This window comes from Chaetura pelagica, unplaced genomic scaffold, assembly GCF_000747805.2.
Source record: "Chaetura pelagica isolate M959 unplaced genomic scaffold, ChaPel_1.0 scaffold70, whole genome shotgun sequence".
Taxonomy (NCBI): domain Eukaryota; kingdom Metazoa; phylum Chordata; class Aves; order Apodiformes; family Apodidae; genus Chaetura; species Chaetura pelagica.
Genome location: NW_009952265.1, coordinates 807,722 through 828,073, shown reverse-complemented (window position 1 = coordinate 828,073; position 20,352 = coordinate 807,722). Strand labels below are relative to the sequence as shown.

At 44.1% G+C, this 20,352-nt stretch overlaps 1 protein-coding gene across 1 annotated transcript in view; it reads left to right on the top strand.

Moving 5' to 3' along the window:
• Window positions 1-20,352, top strand: part of SMOC1 (SPARC related modular calcium binding 1) — a 157,529-nt gene that overhangs the window by 128,922 nt on the left and 8,255 nt on the right. Inside the window, exons 8-11 of the mRNA XM_010007721.1 lie at window positions 4,266-4,458; window positions 5,350-5,432; window positions 8,914-9,019; window positions 19,214-19,461. Coding sequence (XP_010006023.1) covers window positions 4,266-4,458; window positions 5,350-5,432; window positions 8,914-9,019; window positions 19,214-19,461 — 630 coding nt within the window. The remainder of the gene's footprint in view (window positions 1-4,265; window positions 4,459-5,349; window positions 5,433-8,913; window positions 9,020-19,213; window positions 19,462-20,352) is intronic.

The window sequence follows — 20,352 nt, the reverse complement described above, 5'->3', positions numbered from 1 at the left end:
GTTAACAGCAGTCAAGACTAAGAAATAACAAGCAGCATTTTAGAGCTGAGCTGTTAAAGAAAAATTGATCTTTTTGCCAGTGATTCTCTCCTTTGTGTGTGCATGCATTCCCTAGATTTTTTTTTGCTGTAAGTGGATTTGCTGGAATCTAGATTTGCTGTCTTCTGAAGGTTTTGCTCCCCAGCAACAGCAAGTTGGCAAGTGTTACTCAGCTTCTTTGCTAATGGTTGTCTGAGTCAAAGTAGAGATGGCAGAAAACAAGGGAGTGTGACAGTGCCTTAAAAAAAAGGGGTGTGTTGTAATATTATTGTTGGTCCTGGAAAGGCTGTTTGTGTCCTACTGACTTGCTGTCTTAAGTGTTGTTCTCTCTCTAAATATTTAATATAAGGAAAGAAGGAAACCCTTTTATCTTTGTGCCTGCAACCCCCATTAACTCAAACAAGGAATAGGTTTTTAAGTACCCTGCGTGTAGAATAAATACATGCTTCTCTCTAAGATGACAGCTTAATTTCATAGCTGGCATTAAACCTTCTAGCTTGGCCATAGGCTTTCACTATCCTCCATAAGCCGGGCCTTGGCAACAACAGCAAAGTTTCCAGTAAGAAGTCTGACAGGAACAGGCTGACTTCAATGTTCTGGAGCTGGGACAGCATTTGATGGTCCCTTCATTACCCATGAGACCATCTTCCAAGGTGACAGTGTATGCAGTCCTTGCCAAGTCCCATACTAAGGAAGCTGAAGGTATGAATTTACCAGCTGATTTTGCTGGCGGTTGAAATACACCCCAACTGTTAGTACTAGTGTTTATTTTTTAAGGGAATTAAGTGCTGTTAGAGTGGTAGCTTGGAGGAAAGAGCCTCTCCAGGGGCTAGTGCTGGTTAATGCTTTCTTCTCTGTAGTAGACATGTCACTGAAGGAACATTCCACAAGGCTGTTGTCAGAGTCTCCATTTAGTGTCAATGTGTTTGCTGTTCTGATCCCCTCTAGCTCAGGGAAGGTATGGTGGACCTGGAAAGGGTTCAGTGAAGGAAGTGGATCTGCTGGGTCTCTTCATCATGTAAAAGAGATGAAGAAGAAATCTGTAAAGCAGTGAGAGGCAAGGAGGGACACTGCAAACTCTTCACGGTTTCATCCTCTGTAAGAACTAAGGTCAGCAAACAAAACTAGTTGGAGCGAGTTTTAGATCAAACCTGTGTTTGATGTTTGGATGTGCTGGGTTCCACACACGTGTAGGCAAGTCACGGAACTAGCCACAGGATGTCTTAGTCAATAAAAGTTTGAGGGGAGACATGGCAAACCAGTGGAAGGGAAAAAACACTGGTACTCACTAAATACAAACTCCAGGTCTATCTCTGCAAGTTTCTGACCCACTGCTGGTGGAGACATGAAATACATAGGGGAAAGAAGTATATGCTTGTCCTATTCCTCTCTTCTTGTCTAAGCTTCTGCTTTTGGCCGCAGCTGGAGGTGAAATAGACAATTTGGGCCTTTGGTTTGCCCCAGTATTTCTCTTATGGTCATGTAATGGAATAGGTGAGGCTTTCATAGTGGTTACTTCTAGATGTATGCTAGAAATGAGAAAAACTTCATCTCCCTGCTTTTTCAGTTGTGCTGTTATCAGTGCTAATGTCAGGTCACTGAATACTGGTGACAATGGCAGATTTTGCATCTATTTAATGTCAACTGAACAAAGCCTGTAAGATTTGTCACTCAGCCTTTAAACACCCTTTAAACAGGAGTGACTACCAGTTAATACTGTATTCAGGTAGTAAATGCTGTGACTATTTGATTCTCAATTTTCTGTTAGTGTGGGCAGAGACATTATTGCTATTTTTTATGGCATAGTCCAAATGTGTGTATGTACATTTATTCTGTCTAATTTGCATACCTAACTGCAAATATATGTAAAATAAGATACTAACTCACTAAAAGAAATTTGTTCTTTTTTTCTTGATTTCAATAAAAGTAGCATTTTTTTTTTTCTGACATAGAAAAAAACCCACTTTTTTTTTCTGAGTAATTTTAGACTCCAAGGATGTGGGAGATCTTGGTTTGACTTTGTGTGCTTAGGAAGCTCTGGGGATTTAGAGAAATTCCTGGAATGTAGTTCTCTTCAGCAGAATTTTTTTTTTCTTATTATGTAAAACAATGATGGGGAATTCTATCCCTGTTCTTGCTTCCCCAAACTGCATGAATGATCCTCCTCACCTGAGGGCCAAGGTGTGAATTGCTGTTGGCAGACTGGGGGCAAGTGGGGGGCCCCTTGTGATGTAAGTGGCTTGTTAAGGAGCCTGAAAGCCTCTCACTCAATGACTTCTCTGTCCACTTACAGCCTGCGAACAGTCACGTGGCCTTTTTTTCAGATGTGAAATCTGTCAGCCAAGTGAAGTCAGCTTAAATATCAGCTGAGGCTTGAGCTCCTTTTTGGTTTTTGTTGACTTTATCCCCTCCTGCTCCTTCCTGATCAAGTTTCTCTCTGCTTGAGTCAGACTTGCAGACACTTAAAGGTTTTTATTCTGTGTTTCAGTTGTGTGGATTTGTGTGTGGTGAAGTTCGGGTGCCCTTCTCATTTCCAGCCTTGACAGTGATCTGAAATGCTGAGGAGAGGGAGACCATTCTGGGTCTCTGGAACTCTTTAGGAGCTACAGTTCAGTTAAAAACCAGTAAAAGTCCTTCTGGTACCCACAGCAGACTGTACTCAGGTGATGATGTGCAGACCTGCTGGAGTTTTTTGTGTTGTATCTGTTGCTACCAAGCTAGAGGAATTATAGTTGGGAATCAGCACCCCTTCTGTTCCCCAAATGCAAAAAAAAAGTTACCCTCTGCACCAGAATTTATCACCAACATACAAGATATAACTGATGGAGTACAGGCAAGCCATGTACACAGAAACAAGTGTGTGTTAGTTGTGTGCTGAGCCTGTCCCAGGGGTAGGATGCTGAGGTCATGCCATGTCTTCTGGCTGACACTGCAAACATCTGCAGGTTTGGGATGAACCTGTGGTGTCATTGCCTGTCAGTGTTGAAGCATTTTATGTATTGAAAGCTTTAGGGGATTCTTGGCTGTGGCAAGGAATTTCAGATATTTTGGTTTATTTATGAAAAGAAAAAACAAAGTAAGCTGCAAAGGAAAGGAAAGCTAGGGGAGGAGAGAACAACTGTTCCTGCTTCTGGCTTTTGTCACTCTCCATGGGATAAAAGTTAGGAGTTATATTGTCTTTTTTTACCATCAACTTAGACATATTTTAAATCCTGTGATCACCTGCTCTGACTGCTTTCTGTCCTGTATGTGAGCTTTTTCCTGTTACCTTCAGTGGTTTCCAAAATTGAAATAATTGTCCTACTTCTCAAAGTCCAGAATGTTTGAAAACTTGTAAGAGAGATCGACTGGTTGTTAAGCCAAATAGGTCTTAATGTCCCATGGGTACTCTGTGCATCCCTTCCCCTTTAATGGCTGGTCCATGTAAGAGGCAGCAGCCTGGCTCCTCTCCCTGCATCCAACACTCCTCTGCAGGCAGTGGTCGAAGGTGCCAGGTGGCTGCAGAAGCCACTACTGGGCTTCTTACTGTTCTTTGGTGTGTGCCATCAGTGTACTCTGCTCCCTGGCTGATGATGTTTTTGGAAATAACGTTTTCAGTGTAATAAGCTATTAAGGATCATGGTTGGGTGCCCTGTTTTGCAGGTGAGGATAATGGTGGAGTGTGCTGGAGACTGATGGGCAGTGTGGGTAGAATAGGATATCCCGTTCAGTTCCTCCCTGAGGTGTGTGCAGGTGCTCTCTGCACTGGGTAAGATGAAGTTAAAACAGACTTCTGCTCCTCTTGGGATTGAGAGAATGCATTGCAGCCTGGAGAAAGATGGTGGGGCAGGGCAGGGTGTTTGCCTCCTTCATTTAACTGGAAAATACAAGTCATAATTTAGGATCTCTCAGTATGCAAAAACATCATCTGGGAACTGTGGCTGCAGTAATGGTGAATTATTATCTGATAGCCCTGTTCCAAAACCCAGGTGAATGGGAACTATTTTTCTTGCTGTTCCTGGCTTGCTTGGCAGTCAATGTCCATAATCTTGTTGTGTCCCAGCTAACCATAGGAGGAGGTTCTCAATCCAGGAGTCTCTGAGTCCCTAGGGGTGTAGACATGCTGGTGTTTGCTGAGAATGAAACAGTCACAAAGGTCTTCCTGATGGGAAGGATACCCATGTTCTGCTGAGCTGAGGAAGGTGATCGTGATTTGACTTTTTTCTCCACTCCCTCCTGTCTTCCAGAGAAAGTTCACTCCTGCGACCAGGAGCGGCAGAGTGCCCTGGAGGAGGCCAGGCAGAACCCCCGCGAGGGTATCGTCATCCCCGAGTGCGCTCCTGGAGGGCTCTACAAACCAGTGCAATGCCACCAGTCCACTGGGTACTGCTGGTGTGTCCTGGTGGACACAGGACGCCCGCTGCCTGGCACTTCCACTCGGTAAGAGCTGTAGGCTGCCTGGAGGAGATGGGATACAAAACACTGTTGTTGTCTCAGATGAATTCTTGCTTGTAGAGCAGTCAGCTTTGTACTATTTTTTTAAAAGTTAGCACTGCTGCATGTGGTGTCTGTCCTGTGTTAAGTGCTACCAAGCAGCTCCCTCTCTGGAGGGGGAGTGCCCAGTGTCTACTGCCCTTTCCAGGGAGTTAAGTACTCATGCAAAGCAGACTTTTTTTTTCTGACTTACATCTTTTGGGTGGTAACAAGAACCAGGGCCTTGCTCAAGGGTACAGATCAGGGACGTAAGCAGCAGAAAGACAGGTGGTTTTGTTGCATTATCCTTTGCTTTATACTTCCATGCTACAGCAGCCACTTGGATCCTGACCAGTACAGATGTAGAGACTGCTTGGTTGTGCATTGGTAGATTTTTAAGTCAGTGATAGATTTTTCTGTAAGTTACTCTGTATCTTAAAGTGACCTGAGGAATCTTTTCTCACCTGGGGTTTGGAAACAAATTGTGGGTTGGGCAAGTTATAAAAACAGGCCAGTGGGAATTGGGACCTAAGCTCTTGATAGATAGTGATTCTGCAGAGCATGGACATCTTTGGAAAAAAGCTCCGCCTGTGCCCACAGGAGTCGGAAAAGGCCCTTGTTCTGGTTTTGGGTTTGGGTTGGTAGATGGTTCTGGACCTCAGAGTATGCTCTGCCTTCTCTCTCCCCTTCTGCTGCTGTTGCAGTCTGTCTATAAGCAGACAAATGGCTAAGAATATTTATTTTGCATGTTTATTGGTTTCCCCTTCAGTAAGCAGATAAGACACAACCCCCTAGCAACCTTCTGATGACACTGAGCCTATGTCACATAGGTTAGCATCTGCTGTTCTCCTTTTTCAGCTATGAGACCCCAGTATGTGAAAGCGATGCCAGATCGAAGAGCACTGAGATTGATGATCCCTTCAAGGACAGAGAACTTCCAGGTCAGAGAGGAACAAGATCCCATCTCTGCCTTCTTCCCTTGTCTCACCCTGGAACTCTCAAGAGGCCAAGAATACTATTGAGGAGATGGGGGAATTTCCCTCACTGTGCATGTTCTACCATGGGTTTTATTCTGTGTTATTTTGGATTACCTCCAGTTTCAGCAGTGAACTGGAAAAGGCTGGGAGTGTCCTGGGGGGCAGTTTTTTACCTGTCTGCCCTTTGAAAACATGTCTGGGATCAGAATTTTCAGAAAGGAAACCTGGATGCCTGGAAGTCCCCTGGGGGAAGAATAAGCTCAGCATTGAAAGTTCTTCTTCAAAGCCTGGCCAGGACAGGATTCTTTCTGTTAAGAGGGCTTTGCAGCAGCTTGGTGCCCCCTGAGCAAAAAGAGAGGATGCCCTTGTCAGTGGACCAATTGTCAGGCAGGACATCATTCCCAGTGCCTTAAGATCCCTTAACTAACGCTGGCTCCTCACTTAGCTGGACTCTATCTCTTGTTTTTCTGCTTGGGATCTGCTTTAACTCCCACTACTGCTTGTTTTAACAGAGACAAGCCATGTTGTACTATTTGCCTACCTTGGTTCTGCTGGGAAGATGTGCTGGCCATAGGTGTAGCTCTTAAAAATGCCATCCTACCTGCCTGTGCTCTGGTTTTTCCTTCCTCCCACTTCCTAAGGAACAGAGTGAGGGCCTTCACTGACAGACAGGTCAGCCATTACTCTCCAGAGCGGGGGCTGACTGCTGGAAAACAGAAGCTACAGTGGGTTCCTCTCCACCATGAGGGAGTGGAAGAGACCAAGAACTCTGCAGAAAGAGCTGGTTATTCTGGATCCACTTAATTTTCTCCTGGCTGGGTCAGCATAAAGTGAGTTGTCCCTGAGCAGGTTAGTGAAGGAAATGAGCTTTGTTCCAGATTTACCTTCTGTCTTCTAATTCTCCTCCTGCCAGCTCCTGACCTCAGGCCCCATAGCTTTCTGCTTAGCAACTCTGCCCTCAGCAGGGCTCCCTCCTATGTAGCTCCTCATTTTCACAAGTCATATCGAAATTTCGTATCTGCCTCCCTCTCATGTTCAAATGAAATTGGCCAATTGGTTTGAGTATAACTTGGGGGGGAAGGAAACCAGCTAAATGATTGCATTAAAGCTCATTTCCTTAGGAAATAATGCTAAAATAGAATAACCTTTCTTTTTTCCCCATCCCCTTCTCCCCTTGCTTTATTGCCTTTCCCTGCATTTCCCCCATGTCTTCAGAACTCCTCTGTAAAAATCCTTTGCTCTTGGACATTTTCTTTGTGATCCTCTTTCTGATCTCTCAGGGAGACAAAATGGTTTCATTTCCCTTCTTCCTCCCCTCTGCACTGCAGCTGAACAAGGGCACAGGAACTACTTGATGTAGAAGAGGACACATGATGCTCTGTATCTTAGGGGTCTGGGCCCAGCATCAGACTCTAGGAGGGGTTCCCTCCTCTGCTCAAGTCACTTTTCTGTGCTTTTCAGCTCTGTGCTTTGCTGCATTGGCTGGCATGATGGTTCCTCTCACTGCAAAAGAACCCCTTGTGTATGGGGAGACTAGGAGATGGAGGATCTGATCCTGGTTTGTCTGCTTGAGAGATGTTGTGCTGTGTAATCTTTTGATGCAGACTTGAGGTTTATTTGATTAGCTGCTCTTGTATTTAAAAATTCACTGGTGAGCCAGAACTACAGGGGGTGAGAGGATGTTTCTTTTAACTTTTTTTTTTTTTGCTCGTATTTCTTAGCAGAACTGAATTTTGAGAAAAACCACTGCTTTAATTTGAGACTGATCATTCCATTTGTGCTCGGTCCTTTAAGGGGAACCCCATAATTTATTCTTCTTCTAGAGGTTTGCCCATTCTTCAGACTGTCAGTGCTGCAGGCAGTGTGCTCTTTGGCCTGTGTGAAGAGAACCTACAGAGGTCAGGGTGGGAGAGACATAAGTCCAGATCCTTGCACCCCTACATTTACCCTCTTCACAAGTTGTATTATGGTTGTGGCCAGAAGAAAGAAGGCAGGAAAGTGTTGCTTGCACATAGCAAATGGCAAGCTGCTAATTCCTGCAGACGGTGAGATGCTGAGGCCCCAGGGAGATGACTTCTAGCAAATGGTTTTTCAACCTTCTCATTACTGCAACAAAAAGCTCCTTTAAGTGAGTGGTCTCCTCTGGCTGCCATAGCAGCTTACCCATTATAATGCTGACATTTTCTGGACCATGTGCCAAACAAGTGCTGAGGGGTGTGCATGTGTGTAATGCACATAATATGGAGACAGGAGAGGGACTGTTAGTTAGCTGTTGCAGAGAACAGAGCCTGTAATACTGCAAAGGAGGGAGTTTTGTCAGATCAATTTGCGAGCTGCTTTCAGCTGTCAAGAGATTACAATAAGTTTCTGGTGCTCTGGGGTACATGTTCTTGTCTGCTTGTCTGAGAAAAGCAGAAAGTGTTGATGCTGCTCTGTGTTGCTGGGGGAGGCTGTGTTCTGATATCTGTTGCCTTAATCAGCTAACTAACTGGTAGTGCATGGTGGCTTGGAGAAATGGGAACTGATGGGTTTTGAACAATAATTTTGGAGGTGGTGGGTTGAAGTTAAGTATGCTTGTTCCTTAGTAGGCTAGAGCAATTGTTACAGTATTAATATGATGGCAAGCAGAACATGCTTGTGCTCTTCTGAGAAGCAAGGAAATGGCACAGATTTCCTCATAAAGGTGAGGAGATGGAGAAATTTGTCCCAACCATGTCACAACAGGCTAGCACTGTTAAGCATAGGAGGCTCTGTCAGTCTGTGGTTATGATGGTGGGGGGCTAGACAACCTCAGCACTAAGTAATGGAAATGGTTACCAAGCTTGTCTTCAGCCTACTTTGTCCTGCTTAAGCCAACAGTGGCTTGGGGTGATTACATGTGTTGACTCAGACTGACGTATTTCCCAAGCAGTGTGATCATGCAAAGAACTGAATTATTGTGGTAGCTGCTGGCAGGCAATGCTCTCTGTGCCTGAAGAGAGGAGAGTGCAAGCAGCAGTACTCACTTTGGCCTGTGCTTTGGGGAACTTTAAGCTGTCAGTTATTGCCTCAGAACAGCCATGTTTGCAGAGGAAGATGACCCAGGAGGTAATGAGTTGTTTTGTAAACTTCTCTGCAAGTTTCACCATGGGAACTCCTGTCTGCCAGGCACTTCCAGCACATCCCTGTCGTTTTTCTGGTAGAGAAGTGGGAGAGGCAATAAAGCTAACCACACAGCCTTCCTGCCAGATATTGTTGGTGACCTTGTGTGTGCCTGGACAAAAGCTGCAGGACAAATTGCCACACAGAGAAACCCACTGAGGGATTCTTCTGCCTTTCCTCCTTAGGGACTGTGATGATGGCTGCCATCTATAAACAAAGGAGGTTCTTTCTGGTCCTTACTGAGCTGAGATAGGAGACCAATTCTCTGTGTTCTTGCATTAAACCTCTTCTTTTCTTTCTGCAGGCTGCCCAGAAGGGAAGAAAGTTGAATTTATTACCAGCTTACTTGATGCTCTGACTACGGACATGGTACAGGCTATTAACTCAGCAGCACCTACTGGAGGTGGGAGGTGAGTCTAGAAAGCATTCAGGCTGAATGCCACCAGGGTGGCTGTAGAGCTCTGGGTGCACCTGAGATGGGGACAGGAGGGAAAGGTGTTGCTCTGCACTGATTCGGGTTCTTCTGGGTTGCTGGGAGAGGAGCGGAGGCTGCATCTTCAGACTCTGCTCTGTCCTGTCATCCTAGCCCTGTCTGCTGCCTCCTGCCCCTCCTCCCTGGCAGCTGCTCCACCATAAAGGTTAGTATAGCCCATTTGAAGTGTGAAATGAGACCTCAGTGGGAGGAAGTGGTTTGTTCTTTTGTCCCTTGATGCATGAAAAGACCTAATAAAATGCAAATGGATTGAAGGAGACCGTGTGGCCTAGTGGCTACCACAGGGAGCGAAGAATGCAAACCGAATTCTTGGCAGTACCAGTGCTGTGGTTTTGCTGTGGGGACAGAGCCAGCCCTGCTGAGGAGGAGAGGAGCTGTTTTTCATGGCCCTCCTCTCTGACCAGCTGCGTTTTCAACCCTTCTGGAGGGAGCAGCAGGTCAGGACTGTTGCAAGAAGTGGGCAGAAGTCTGGGTTCCTGGGGAACTGGAGAAAAGCTGAGGTCTTGTCTCCCCCTTCTGCTTGGTAACAGCAAGTCCCTTAGCACAGCAGCTGCAGTGCTGCAGCAGGACTGGCCCTTGGGAAGGGGCTGTGATGGGTTTAAGAGGTGCTGTATGACATCGGCTCGGCAAGGCAGCCGGGATTCTGGATTCCGCTGCCTATGAGAGGAATCAGTGCAGGTTTACCACACATGGATGCCACAGTGACTGCTGTGCTCGTGCTTATAGGGGCATAGAGATGAAGGAGGTGCCTCTGTGCATGTGTTCCTTCTGTGGGTGTTGTCTCAGCTTGTGGAGAGGAACGTTGGTCCCTTGCTTTCCTCTTCCAAAATGGAGCAGGAAGCAGTGCCATCTTTACTCAAGCCCAGAACTTCCCGCGTGGCACCTCTGTGCCTTTTGGTTTCAGCATGGATTGCTTGTGAACCCATATGGTTTTAACTTTGCATTTGGACCTTCCAAATCAGGCCAGGGGCTGGGTGCCTGCACGCTGAATATTCTGTAGCCCGTTGAACTAGCAGTATATGCCTAGCATGTCTGTATTCATGTGAACAGGACGAAAAGTGCCCTAAGGATGGGAAACACGTCGTTCTCTTCCAGCCCTAAGCATTCCAATGTCAATTCTGTCTAATTACCGTGGTTCAAATGCAGCGGGTAGGGGCGGTGGAAAGCCCTGGAGTATGTTTGGTATTTATTTGGCACCTTTGGCACTGGGACTGAAACCCAGCCAATGTAATAATCACTTTTAAAATAAAGCTTAATATAAACCGACACTGTAGAGACCAAAGATGTGTGTCCCCTCTGCACTTCTATTAACCAGCAGGTTTGCTTCCTAATGTTCCCCAAGCTTTGTGTATTTCTCAGCTTTCAATAGAGGTCCTTCTGGTAGAATTTTTCACTGCCCAGCTCTTCACACACTCATCATGTTGATTTATTTTCAGCTCCAGTGTTGGCAGCCCAGTTGCAAGGGGAAAAAGAAATCTTTTAACAGGCTGTCTTTTGTGAGGCAAAAGACTGCTACCACCCAAATACTCTGCCACAATTAAATTCAGGGAACTGCTCTGGAATGAACTTCCATATGCATCAGCTAGGCTAAGCACATACCCCAAAGAACATGCGTCAAGCTTTTCCATCCCAGCATGCCATGATGGGACCATTTATTTTACAGAAAAAAACAAACAACATAAAACATTTCAAGGAATTCTTGTGACTTACATAAAAATTTAATCAGCACAGCTTTCATTTCATACAAGTCTGCAGAGCTGGGAAGCTGTCTCTGTGCTATGAGACGTGCTTTCCAAGTTACCCAAGGGAAGGAATGTCCTGAGCCCTCTCTTCAGGGATATTGGGAAGTGGGTGACCTAACTTGACTTTGGCACTGGAAATGAAAGCTCTTGCCCAAGATGAAGGGACATTTTACTTACAGGGTTAATGATAGAGCTAATACATTTCCAGCCTTAACAACTAACAAAATACTGGATTTATGACTGTGCTTGACCTGTATCTCCCTGGCCCAGGTTTGCTGAGAAGGTTGTGTTGAAGAGAAAAGCTAGAGTTCTGGCTATCTGACTTTTCTTAGCGTCAGTCAGGTCAGTTTTAATGTTTAATGTCAGCTATTTTATTGGTGAGGCAAACTTCACTTACTGTAGGCTCCTCTTCATCTTTGCCATTAATGATGGCAGAACAGGTTCTGTATTTAAACACACACTTGTTCCCTCTGTAGCCTCCCTCTTTCTGTTCCTTTAGACTGTTAAGCATTTCATCCTCCTGGGCCTTTTTTAGTTTGAAAAAATGCATCCAGTGATCAAAGGTAAACTTCTGAGCACCCGTACCCCTATGTCAATTGGCCTCATATGTTGTCCCATGTATTTTAATCAGAGAATTGGCAAGTGTAAGTTCTACAGAAGGGAGGGTGTGTTCTTGTTTTTCCGTGGCAGCAGAGATGATACTGGCATACAATACACATCTTTAGTATCTACATTAAAATATGGGACCAAACGCAGAGAGCCTTTTCAAAGTGTCAAGGGCTAAAAAAGCCTAACAGTGAGAGTCTTAAGGAGCTCAGCCTTCCTTAGGGCATTAAAAGAAAGAAAAGGAAAAAAAAAGGGTTGAAAGATGATTTTTGTATAAATCTGAGTATCTCCATGGGGACAAAAGCTCTGCAGGCTCTTTAGCGGGGAAGAACATGATTAGCTGAATACAAACAAACTTGTGATCAAAATTCTGTTAAAGCAAGGGTAATTCTAAGGCAGAATGAAGTCATGAGGGAGGTGACAGATTCCCTTTCTCTTAAGGCTTTCATCTCAGGCCTGATGCCTTTCAGAAAGACTTGCTTTAGTCAAAGCTGAGTTGTGGTCCTAAGTAATTTGATTCACATTCAGTGAGTATGATATACAGGAAATCAGATTAGATGACCTTTAGTCTCAGTCTGGGTATGTGGAGTGAGAACTTTTTGCATCTGCTGTCTTCATCTTAAACCTAGTTATGCTGTAGAGTGCTTTGTGGCTTTGTGATTAATGTCCACGTTAGCTTTTGTTTTTCTTGGGGGGAAGGGAGGAGTTTGGGGACTAGAGGTCTGTTTTTAAAATGCAACATTGAGCTGTGCTAAACTACACACTTTATACTTGGCACACACAAAAACAATCTAGTAGCAGCAAAGTGAGGCTGTACAACGTGGATTGCTGCAGGCCGTAAGTAAAACCTGATAAGACTCTTTTTTTATTGGGCATGCTTAAAACAACCTTGTAATCCCTTATAGGTCTTGTCTCGTTTAAGCAAGTTCAAAGCTATTGACTTTAATTGAGTTACTCATGCTCTACAGTAATGTAAATGAGATGAGAACTTCCCTTCCTCATGGCCCTGGTTTACATTACAGCAAAATAGCCAAGAAGACTTCATTTAGACTTTTGAAACAGAAAATCTCTGGTAAAATTCATTCTTAATTTTAAGTTTATGTAATAACTCCAAGGCATATCTTGTTACTGTATGTTTTCAAAGTAATTAACAAAGCACTTGTAGGGAATTGGTTTATTACCCAGTACTTGATATCCTTTTTGAAAAGACAAATAGTTTAAATTCTCCACATATAAATTCTATATAATAGGAGCAGCACTTCTTAAAATTTAGACTTCACTTTAGTACATTTTAGTCTACTTTTCTAATTTGGAGATACTTCAAATACATACAGCCTAAAGTAAAATAGACCAAAGGAGATCCTGACCTGGGTTTCCCTGATCCGAGAAGCTCTCTTTGGTCCTTGCCAATTCAGAAATGAATTGTAGTTGCCAAAATATGTGCACCATGGTTTGCTACATTATCAGCAAAAATATTAATGCCCTGTGGAATTTTGGGTTAAAAGGGCAGTTTACAACAGCCACCCTTATCATGTAACACAGCAGCTGTGTCCCTTAATTTTAAGTTGCCAATTATTCCCCATGTAATAGCCCTAAAAAGTACTTCAGAAAATTGCCCCCAAGGTTCCCTTTCATGCTCTAGTTGAGCAGCTTGAAGCAGGCAAGCAGAGCTCAGCACATCTCCAGGGTGTTCTGAAGCCAAGCCATGTTTTTAATAAAGATTGACACTTTCAAACAGTGCAGGGAAGTTAATGCCCAGCTCCTGTTGCATTTCATTGAAGTTGGATACCAGCTTCTCTTTGTGCTTCTATGGAAATTCTAGCCTAATTGACGACATGGCAGGGTTCAGTTAAGAGGAGGATCTTTGAACAGTGAGTGAAGTGAGATGATTTTTAGAACTCCTAAATCGTTCACCACACAATCTCCTGAGAAGTTGTGTGCAGAATAGTGCTTCATATGCAACTTAGCCAGAGGAGAGAAAGAAACTGGGCCTGTAGTAGGAAGATAAGTTTTAACTGTAGAGGAGTTACACATTTCCCATAACGAATTTGGACTGTGTAGTACTTTTGTTTAGTCTGAACACAGCTTAGTTTTTTGTTGGCTTCCTGATTCTTTGGCTACAGGAAAGGGAAAATAATAAAACGAATACATGATCCTTTTGCAATTCCGTTAGAGTAACCCCTTTTGATTCAAGCCATGTTCGGCTGTTGCAGCTTTTAACTTTAGAATAGACAACCACAAAAAACAACAAAAGCAGAGTAAGAAGTGGAAGCAAGAGCAAGAACAACAGTTTAACAAGCTGAGGTAACATTCAGAATTATCACTTTCCATCTCTCTCCCAGGCACCTTGATGGACATCATGAATGCTGTCGTGGGCATTGACTGGCAGGGTCAGTCCTGTCATTTCTTTAGCTTTGCTCTCATCCATCCTTTGTTCAGTGACAGCACCAAGCAAGGTATACATTCTTGCAAAATATTTTCAAGTCATAAAAACTTAGAACTTTAACTCCTGTAGACATCCTGACTACAAACATACCTTGTATGTAAGGAATGGAAGCTGAACTAACTTTTTTCCTACTCTGTTGCTTCTGCTATCACTTTTTTTGTCCATCACTGTTCTTTTATGCTGGAATAGGTCTGTCTGGTTTGTAGTCTCTGCAGTCCAGGTAGGTGATGAGAGGCTGGTCTTACTCCCCTCCTGCCTTAACTACTATTGTTGCTACTTAGTTTGTATTACAAAATAATATTTTCTAAAGATCCTCAAACAGGTGATCATCTGCTGAGTACTTCAGAGATTGCAGCCTTGCTTTCTGTCAAAGCAGTATTTTGTGTTAGGATTTTCTGTTACTGAAACAGTGGGTCTGTGCAGCCTGTGAGTGGGATGCAGTGGGGGCTGCAAGTCTGCAGAGAGCAGAGGATCAGCTTTGCTAGCATTGGACTACAGTTTACTCAGTAAAATTTGGTGGGACATATTACACTTTGACAACACAGTTCTATGGAGGAAAAGGTGACTGCACACTGTACACAGCTCTGTGTGCAAGTAATGTCTGACATTTGCTGCTCTTGGATACTCTACCCTATATGCCTCCCCTTCTCTACTTCTTCACACTGAGTTAACTCCTTTCTTGCAAGGGGCTTCAAGGGCTGGAAAGCCTTACAGACTGCATACAAAGTGCATATTCAAGCTGTGTATTTGGTATTTTGGCATATTCTTCTCTCTCTGCTCCAGAATTCAGTGCAGTTGCAAAGGCACACATCCACGTTTTTTCATAGTCTCTTTGCTTTCTGCCTGTACTCCAGTTACACCAGATGATACAAAGATGTTCTGTGGAAGTGTCTTGGCTGGAAAGTAGTATTGTTAAAAGTAACAGAATGCAAACCATGTATCTCCAAGCATAAGACACCTAAGAAAGAAGTATTTTCCTATGAAGGAATTGATAGCACATTATACGGGAGGAGGAGTAAAAGCCTACTTAGAGAAGACTTGATGCCAACAAATGACTAAGAATGCTGAGAGAGCAGGTTCCCTGTCCTAGGCTGTTAAATGACAGACTGTGCTTCTCTTCATTGTTGGACTGTGGGTGGGCTTCTGCTGCATAATGGAGTTAAACTTTCTGGCTTATATACAAAAGTGATCCAGCAACAGCAGTTTAGATTTGGAAAATCAGCTTGCACAGAGCTCTTTGGTTCCTCAGTGCTCATTCTTTAGGATTGATTGTTTTCCCATAGAGTCCTAAGAAGGAACAATTAGGAAGAAAAGTAGGTTCAGCTGTAATGTAGTCAACATGAAAAGACTGAGAAGGCTGTCTGCATTTTGGTAATGTCTTTCTTTACTAGGTCTTACAAAGCTGCTACAGCACTGGAGGGAAAGACTGGAATTCAGTGGATTTTTGTGTAACTGGTGCTAGAGCCAGAGATTATGTTTTGCTGTGAGTTCAGAATGTACAGGGCAGCTTTGGTCTTTTCTAGTTCCTTTATGGTCTGAATGAGTAGAGAGACAGCACAACAAATGAAGTTTGCATCTGAGGGCTGATTTATTTCTTTTGCAACAGCAAAGAGGTGATAGAGGGAAATTCCCCTGGAATACTGCAAAGTCTGTGCTTGCAGGACAATTAGAGCCCCCAGATTTATTTCAGCTGACTCAGCAGGTATGTTTGTTGTCATGGCACATCATCAAAGCTAGGTGGCTTAGCAGTGCTGTCAAGTTGCAGCAATTCTTCTTTCATGGATGGTGCGTAAGTGTCTTGCATGGGCAGCTGTGAAAGTCAAGAAAGTTAGATACAGTGTTCTAACTTCAGCCCTTCATGGGCTGTTTCATTTAATTAGTGATTCATTTAATTCATGAGCCAGGGAGAAAGGACTGCACTGAGATGATGTGGATCCTTCCTGAGCTGGGATTCTGGATGATCATCAGAAAGGGCAGGCAACTAACTCAAGAACTGCAGTCCTGCTACCCAGCCAACAGGAAGTGGTAAAAGCTCAGAAATGGCTGTATCCTCCTTCCTTCTGCAATCACAGCAGTTAAACTAATTCCCTTCAGCTCCATTAGCATGCTGTAGTTTTCGGCATGGGCTCTCAGCATGTTTGTAGTGGCAAAGATTGGTGTATCATCACCTCATGAATCAATGTATTTCTGTTAGCCAGTGGATTTCCCTGTTTTTCTTCATGGAAGTGCTGGAGAGAGCTCTGTTGCCTCTCTTGGTAATTTTTAAGAGCTCCTTCTTGGTGTGCCTCTGAAAAAGAGGCACTTTAAAGTCCTGAGTGTCTCTTCAGCAGGTAGAGAGAAGCTGGTGTTCCTGGCTGTTGTCTTTCTGCTGTTGGTTGTAAGATGCTCTTCTATGGTGTCAATTTCTCTCTAGTTGGGGGTCTTCAGGAAACAAAGGAGCAGGCCAAGGGGTGGATGAGAGGAATCTTGCATGCAAAATCCCAGGTTTTGTTCCTTTATCTCAGCAAAAGCAGAATGTTATCCCTTGCAATACAGAACTTCCCTGTGGCTGTCAGAAACATGCTGGTCTTCAAATGACAGCCAGCTCATTTCCAAAAGGGAGAGAGGCCAATGACTGTGTTCATAAATATCATAAAAACAAGCCACAGGATGTTTTTATTCTCTCCTGTCACCCTGGTCTTTGCATACAGTTTCAAGGCTCTGAAAAATACAGGCACTCCCTTAGCTTCCTGGGGAGACTTTTGCAGTATCTGTTTGTCCATAGGTGGCTCCGGGGGCTTGCCTTGTGTTTTGGCTCCTAAAAGTATGCCAGATTTACTCCCAACCTCTTCTTCCTCCCCCACAGTGTTTATCCCAGTGTACATTGACCAGATGCTATGACTGAATGTCAGGCTGCTTCTCAGCTAAGAATTAGATGATGGAGATAATTTCAAGTAAAACCTTGGGAAAAATGTTGTGCAGTTTATTTGCCTCTCCCTACTCTGTGTGTTTACATGTTGCAAGGATCTAGATGCCTCTGGATGGGGCCTACCTTTCTAAGTTGTATCCTCGTTTGTAAAAGCTATCAGAGAAGGTTAACAGGGGGCTCCGTTCTCCACCTAAGCTCCAGTGCTTGCTTTATGCATGTTGCAGATTCTCTTTCACTAGTGTTTTAAATTCTCATGGCAGTAGGGTGAGATTTTTGTTTTTCAGGCTCTGTAGTTGTGTTTTAGAGGCAAAACTGGTCATACCAGAATGTCAAATGAGTTTTCTCCCTTCTAGTTCCCAACAAATAAAATTTGCAGTGACCATGTAATGATATAACCTACCAGTTTCTGCAACAGGTCAGTGACAGTCTTGAGGTGTATTTTATGATACCTGGGTTCATCTTTCCTCATTGGCTACAGTGCCCCAACCTCACACCAGAATCTGGCAGCCTGTAGTATCCAACTGTCCCTCTCTCCTTGCTCGGGAAGGAATTTAGGCAGCAGCTGGAGGTGTCTCCTGAGATAAGTCAGAGCAACCAGTACCACTGTAGCATGTCTGACTACCTATCCATTACTTTCCATGCTCTGAAATGCTTCGTTCTGGGGAGGAAAAAGGCTTGAGTCTCAGCCTTCGTTTCAGCATGGTTTCAGCTTTTACTGTTGACATATTAATCACACAGAACTAGCTCAGTGCAATTTTTAAATAATTCTTCTTTAGAAAGAGTTTCTTCCCTGGTTCTCAGTATCACCAAGGAAGTTATGACCCCTTTCCCACCTCTGCTGCAATGTACCAGACACCACTGTCACAGTTTGACTCAGGTCTGACAACAATGTTCTCGATCCCCTCCCCCTCCCACCCAGGTAGGGAAGGAGAGAGAGAAAAAGAGAGAGACTTGGCTGGATTGAAAACTAAACTACACAGCTTTAATTAAAACACTAATAAATCTTACAAGAAAATATATACAATTATATACAGATATATATTCAGGTATGGGCAAAAGCCTCTCGCCTCCCCCCACCCCAGCAACTCCCACAGCACTTCCCTGAACTGGGAAGAGTCCCGAGGAATCCCGAAGCTGCTGCTGGAACAGAGCAGAGAGTTATGGGGGTCAGGAGATCTCGAGCCTAAGGGTCGACGGTGATGGATGAACAGAGTCCTCCCTGGACGCCGGCCATGGACGGAAGAGAAGGGGAGAAGAAGGAAGGAAGTTGTCTTCTGTGATCTCTGACCTTCCTCTGAGCTTACGTAGATATATGGAATGGAATATCTTTGGCCAATTTTGCTGTCTGTCTAACTCAGCCTCCTACGGGGGGGTCACAGATCTCCCCATAGTGTCTGAGCCGGCAGAGTGCAGGTGCGGCCTTGAAGCCTCAGTAGTTAGAAAAACATTCCACTGTCTTATCAGCCTAGCAGAACACGCTGTTGCTAGTTACAAGAGAGCTTACTGAAGGAAAAAAAAATCAGTAAAAAGAAAAATTGGCTTCATCCTGGCTCAAACCAGGACACACCACTTAAATGGTATGGTGTAACGGTGCCTATCCAGTGATAGCCTGACACTGAATAGCAGCATTTGCTGTTTGTACATCTTCAGCTGTTGCTTTTCCTCCTCTTCTCCTCCTCCTCTCTGATATTGTTGGTTGTTGTCTGCAGAAAGGAAATGTGACCAAGTAACATCAAACTTGTAATATGGCAATGAGTAAGAAATGAAGCAAACTGAAGTTGTCAGTTCCATAGTATTGCTTTTAATGGATTTGTAGTGTTGGTCTGCTGTGGAATTCTTGTGTATGAATCAACCATGTGAAAAGCATCAAATATGCTGAAAATACAGCACAGGAGTTCAGGTCATATAAATAGATACAAGGAAGAACATTGCATCTTGCCAAGGACATTTTCAAGTAACAAATGTGTCTTGCATTAAATGAGTTTGTTCCCTTTCTGAAGTCTAGATGTTGCTATCACAGAAACTACTGTGACAGCTGGTAACTTGAATGGGAGCCCAAGGATGAAAAGGGCCATGGAGATTGCCTCTTGCCTTCTGAAGGGGATCCTTCTGGAATCAGGCAGGGTTTCAGCAACTGGTGTGAGGAGAACTGGAGCTACCGAGAGTATCAGTCTCCAGGAATCTCATGGCACCACTTGTTCTTGCTAAAGTATGTTTTGAGACAAAGTTAATCTCTCTCAAAAGAGCCCAGCCAGAAAGGAGGAGATCATAAAACCTGCATATTTTGCACCTTTTAAATACAGCACAGTGCGTTTCTGACTCGGTGAGCAGCTCTGGCTCCTCAGCGTGTGCTTGACAATGTTAGTGAGAGCACCCACTTGTTGGGGGCCTGTCCTTCCTCTCTTACAGGTTCTCTGAGCCAGACCCCAGCCACACACTGGAGGAGCGGGTGGTGCACTGGTACTTCAGCCAGCTGGACAACAACAGTAGCAATGACATCAACAAGCGGGAGCTGAAGCCTTTCAAGCGTTACGTAAAGAAGAAAGCCAAGCCCAAGAAATGTGCTCGACGTTTCACTGACTACTGTGACCTCAACAAGGACAAATCCATCTCACTTCAGGAGCTGAAAGGGTGCTTGGGAGTCAGCAAGGAAGGAGGTGAGTACCTTTCTTTCCTCATTGCACGAGAATGAGACTGATACAGAGTTAACAGCAAAACCAGAAATCTGTTTTCTCCCAGGTGATTCAAAACTGCCACGGTATGTGTGAGAAAATGAGTGGGATGCCATCCAAATGTAGTAGTTCATTATTTGTGTTATGTCTTGTATCCCTTATCAGAGGCTTTTGTGCTAAGCACTGTACAGAAACAGGGTAAAAACATGAGCCTTGCCTAGAACTCTGTATTGTAGAAGTCCTTGGAAACTGTAGTCCAGATCAGGTCCCTTCTGAGTAATAACACTCTTAACAGTATTCTGTTGTCTCAGCCATGTAGGCTGCATGATGTATGAGCTAGCACAGACCCATTCCTTCTCCAGAGATCCTGTTGACTAACAGAAATAATATTTATTATCATTGCTAAACCCAACATACAGGAAAGTGGATGATGCAGAGAGAACAAGTCAGAAAGAAAGTGCAGGGCTGTGCTGTTGCCCTTTTTCAGAGCTGGATTGCACGTTAAGATTGAGGGAGAAATAGGGTGTATGAATAACACTTTTCTTTCTGTTAAGTGGCTGAGCAGCCAAGCCAGCCTCCTTCCTTTTCTTCCTCCTTCGTCTTCACTTCATCTTCTGTTGGGACCTGGACCAAACTGGTATTTTTTTAAATTTTATGAATTGAAACTGTTCAACCCAAATTCAATAATTATCAGTCATTCTTGACTGTGGGTAGACTTGCTTGGCAGAAGGCAAACAGGGAGATTCCAGGGGACTAATTTCATGTGCAGGTGTTTTGGCTCCGAGGACAGCTCTTGTTATAACCATCATGCCAGCTGGGAAGGGTGGCATTCTTTCTCCAGGCTTAACCTTTCCTTAGCTCTTTTCTCAGATTTAG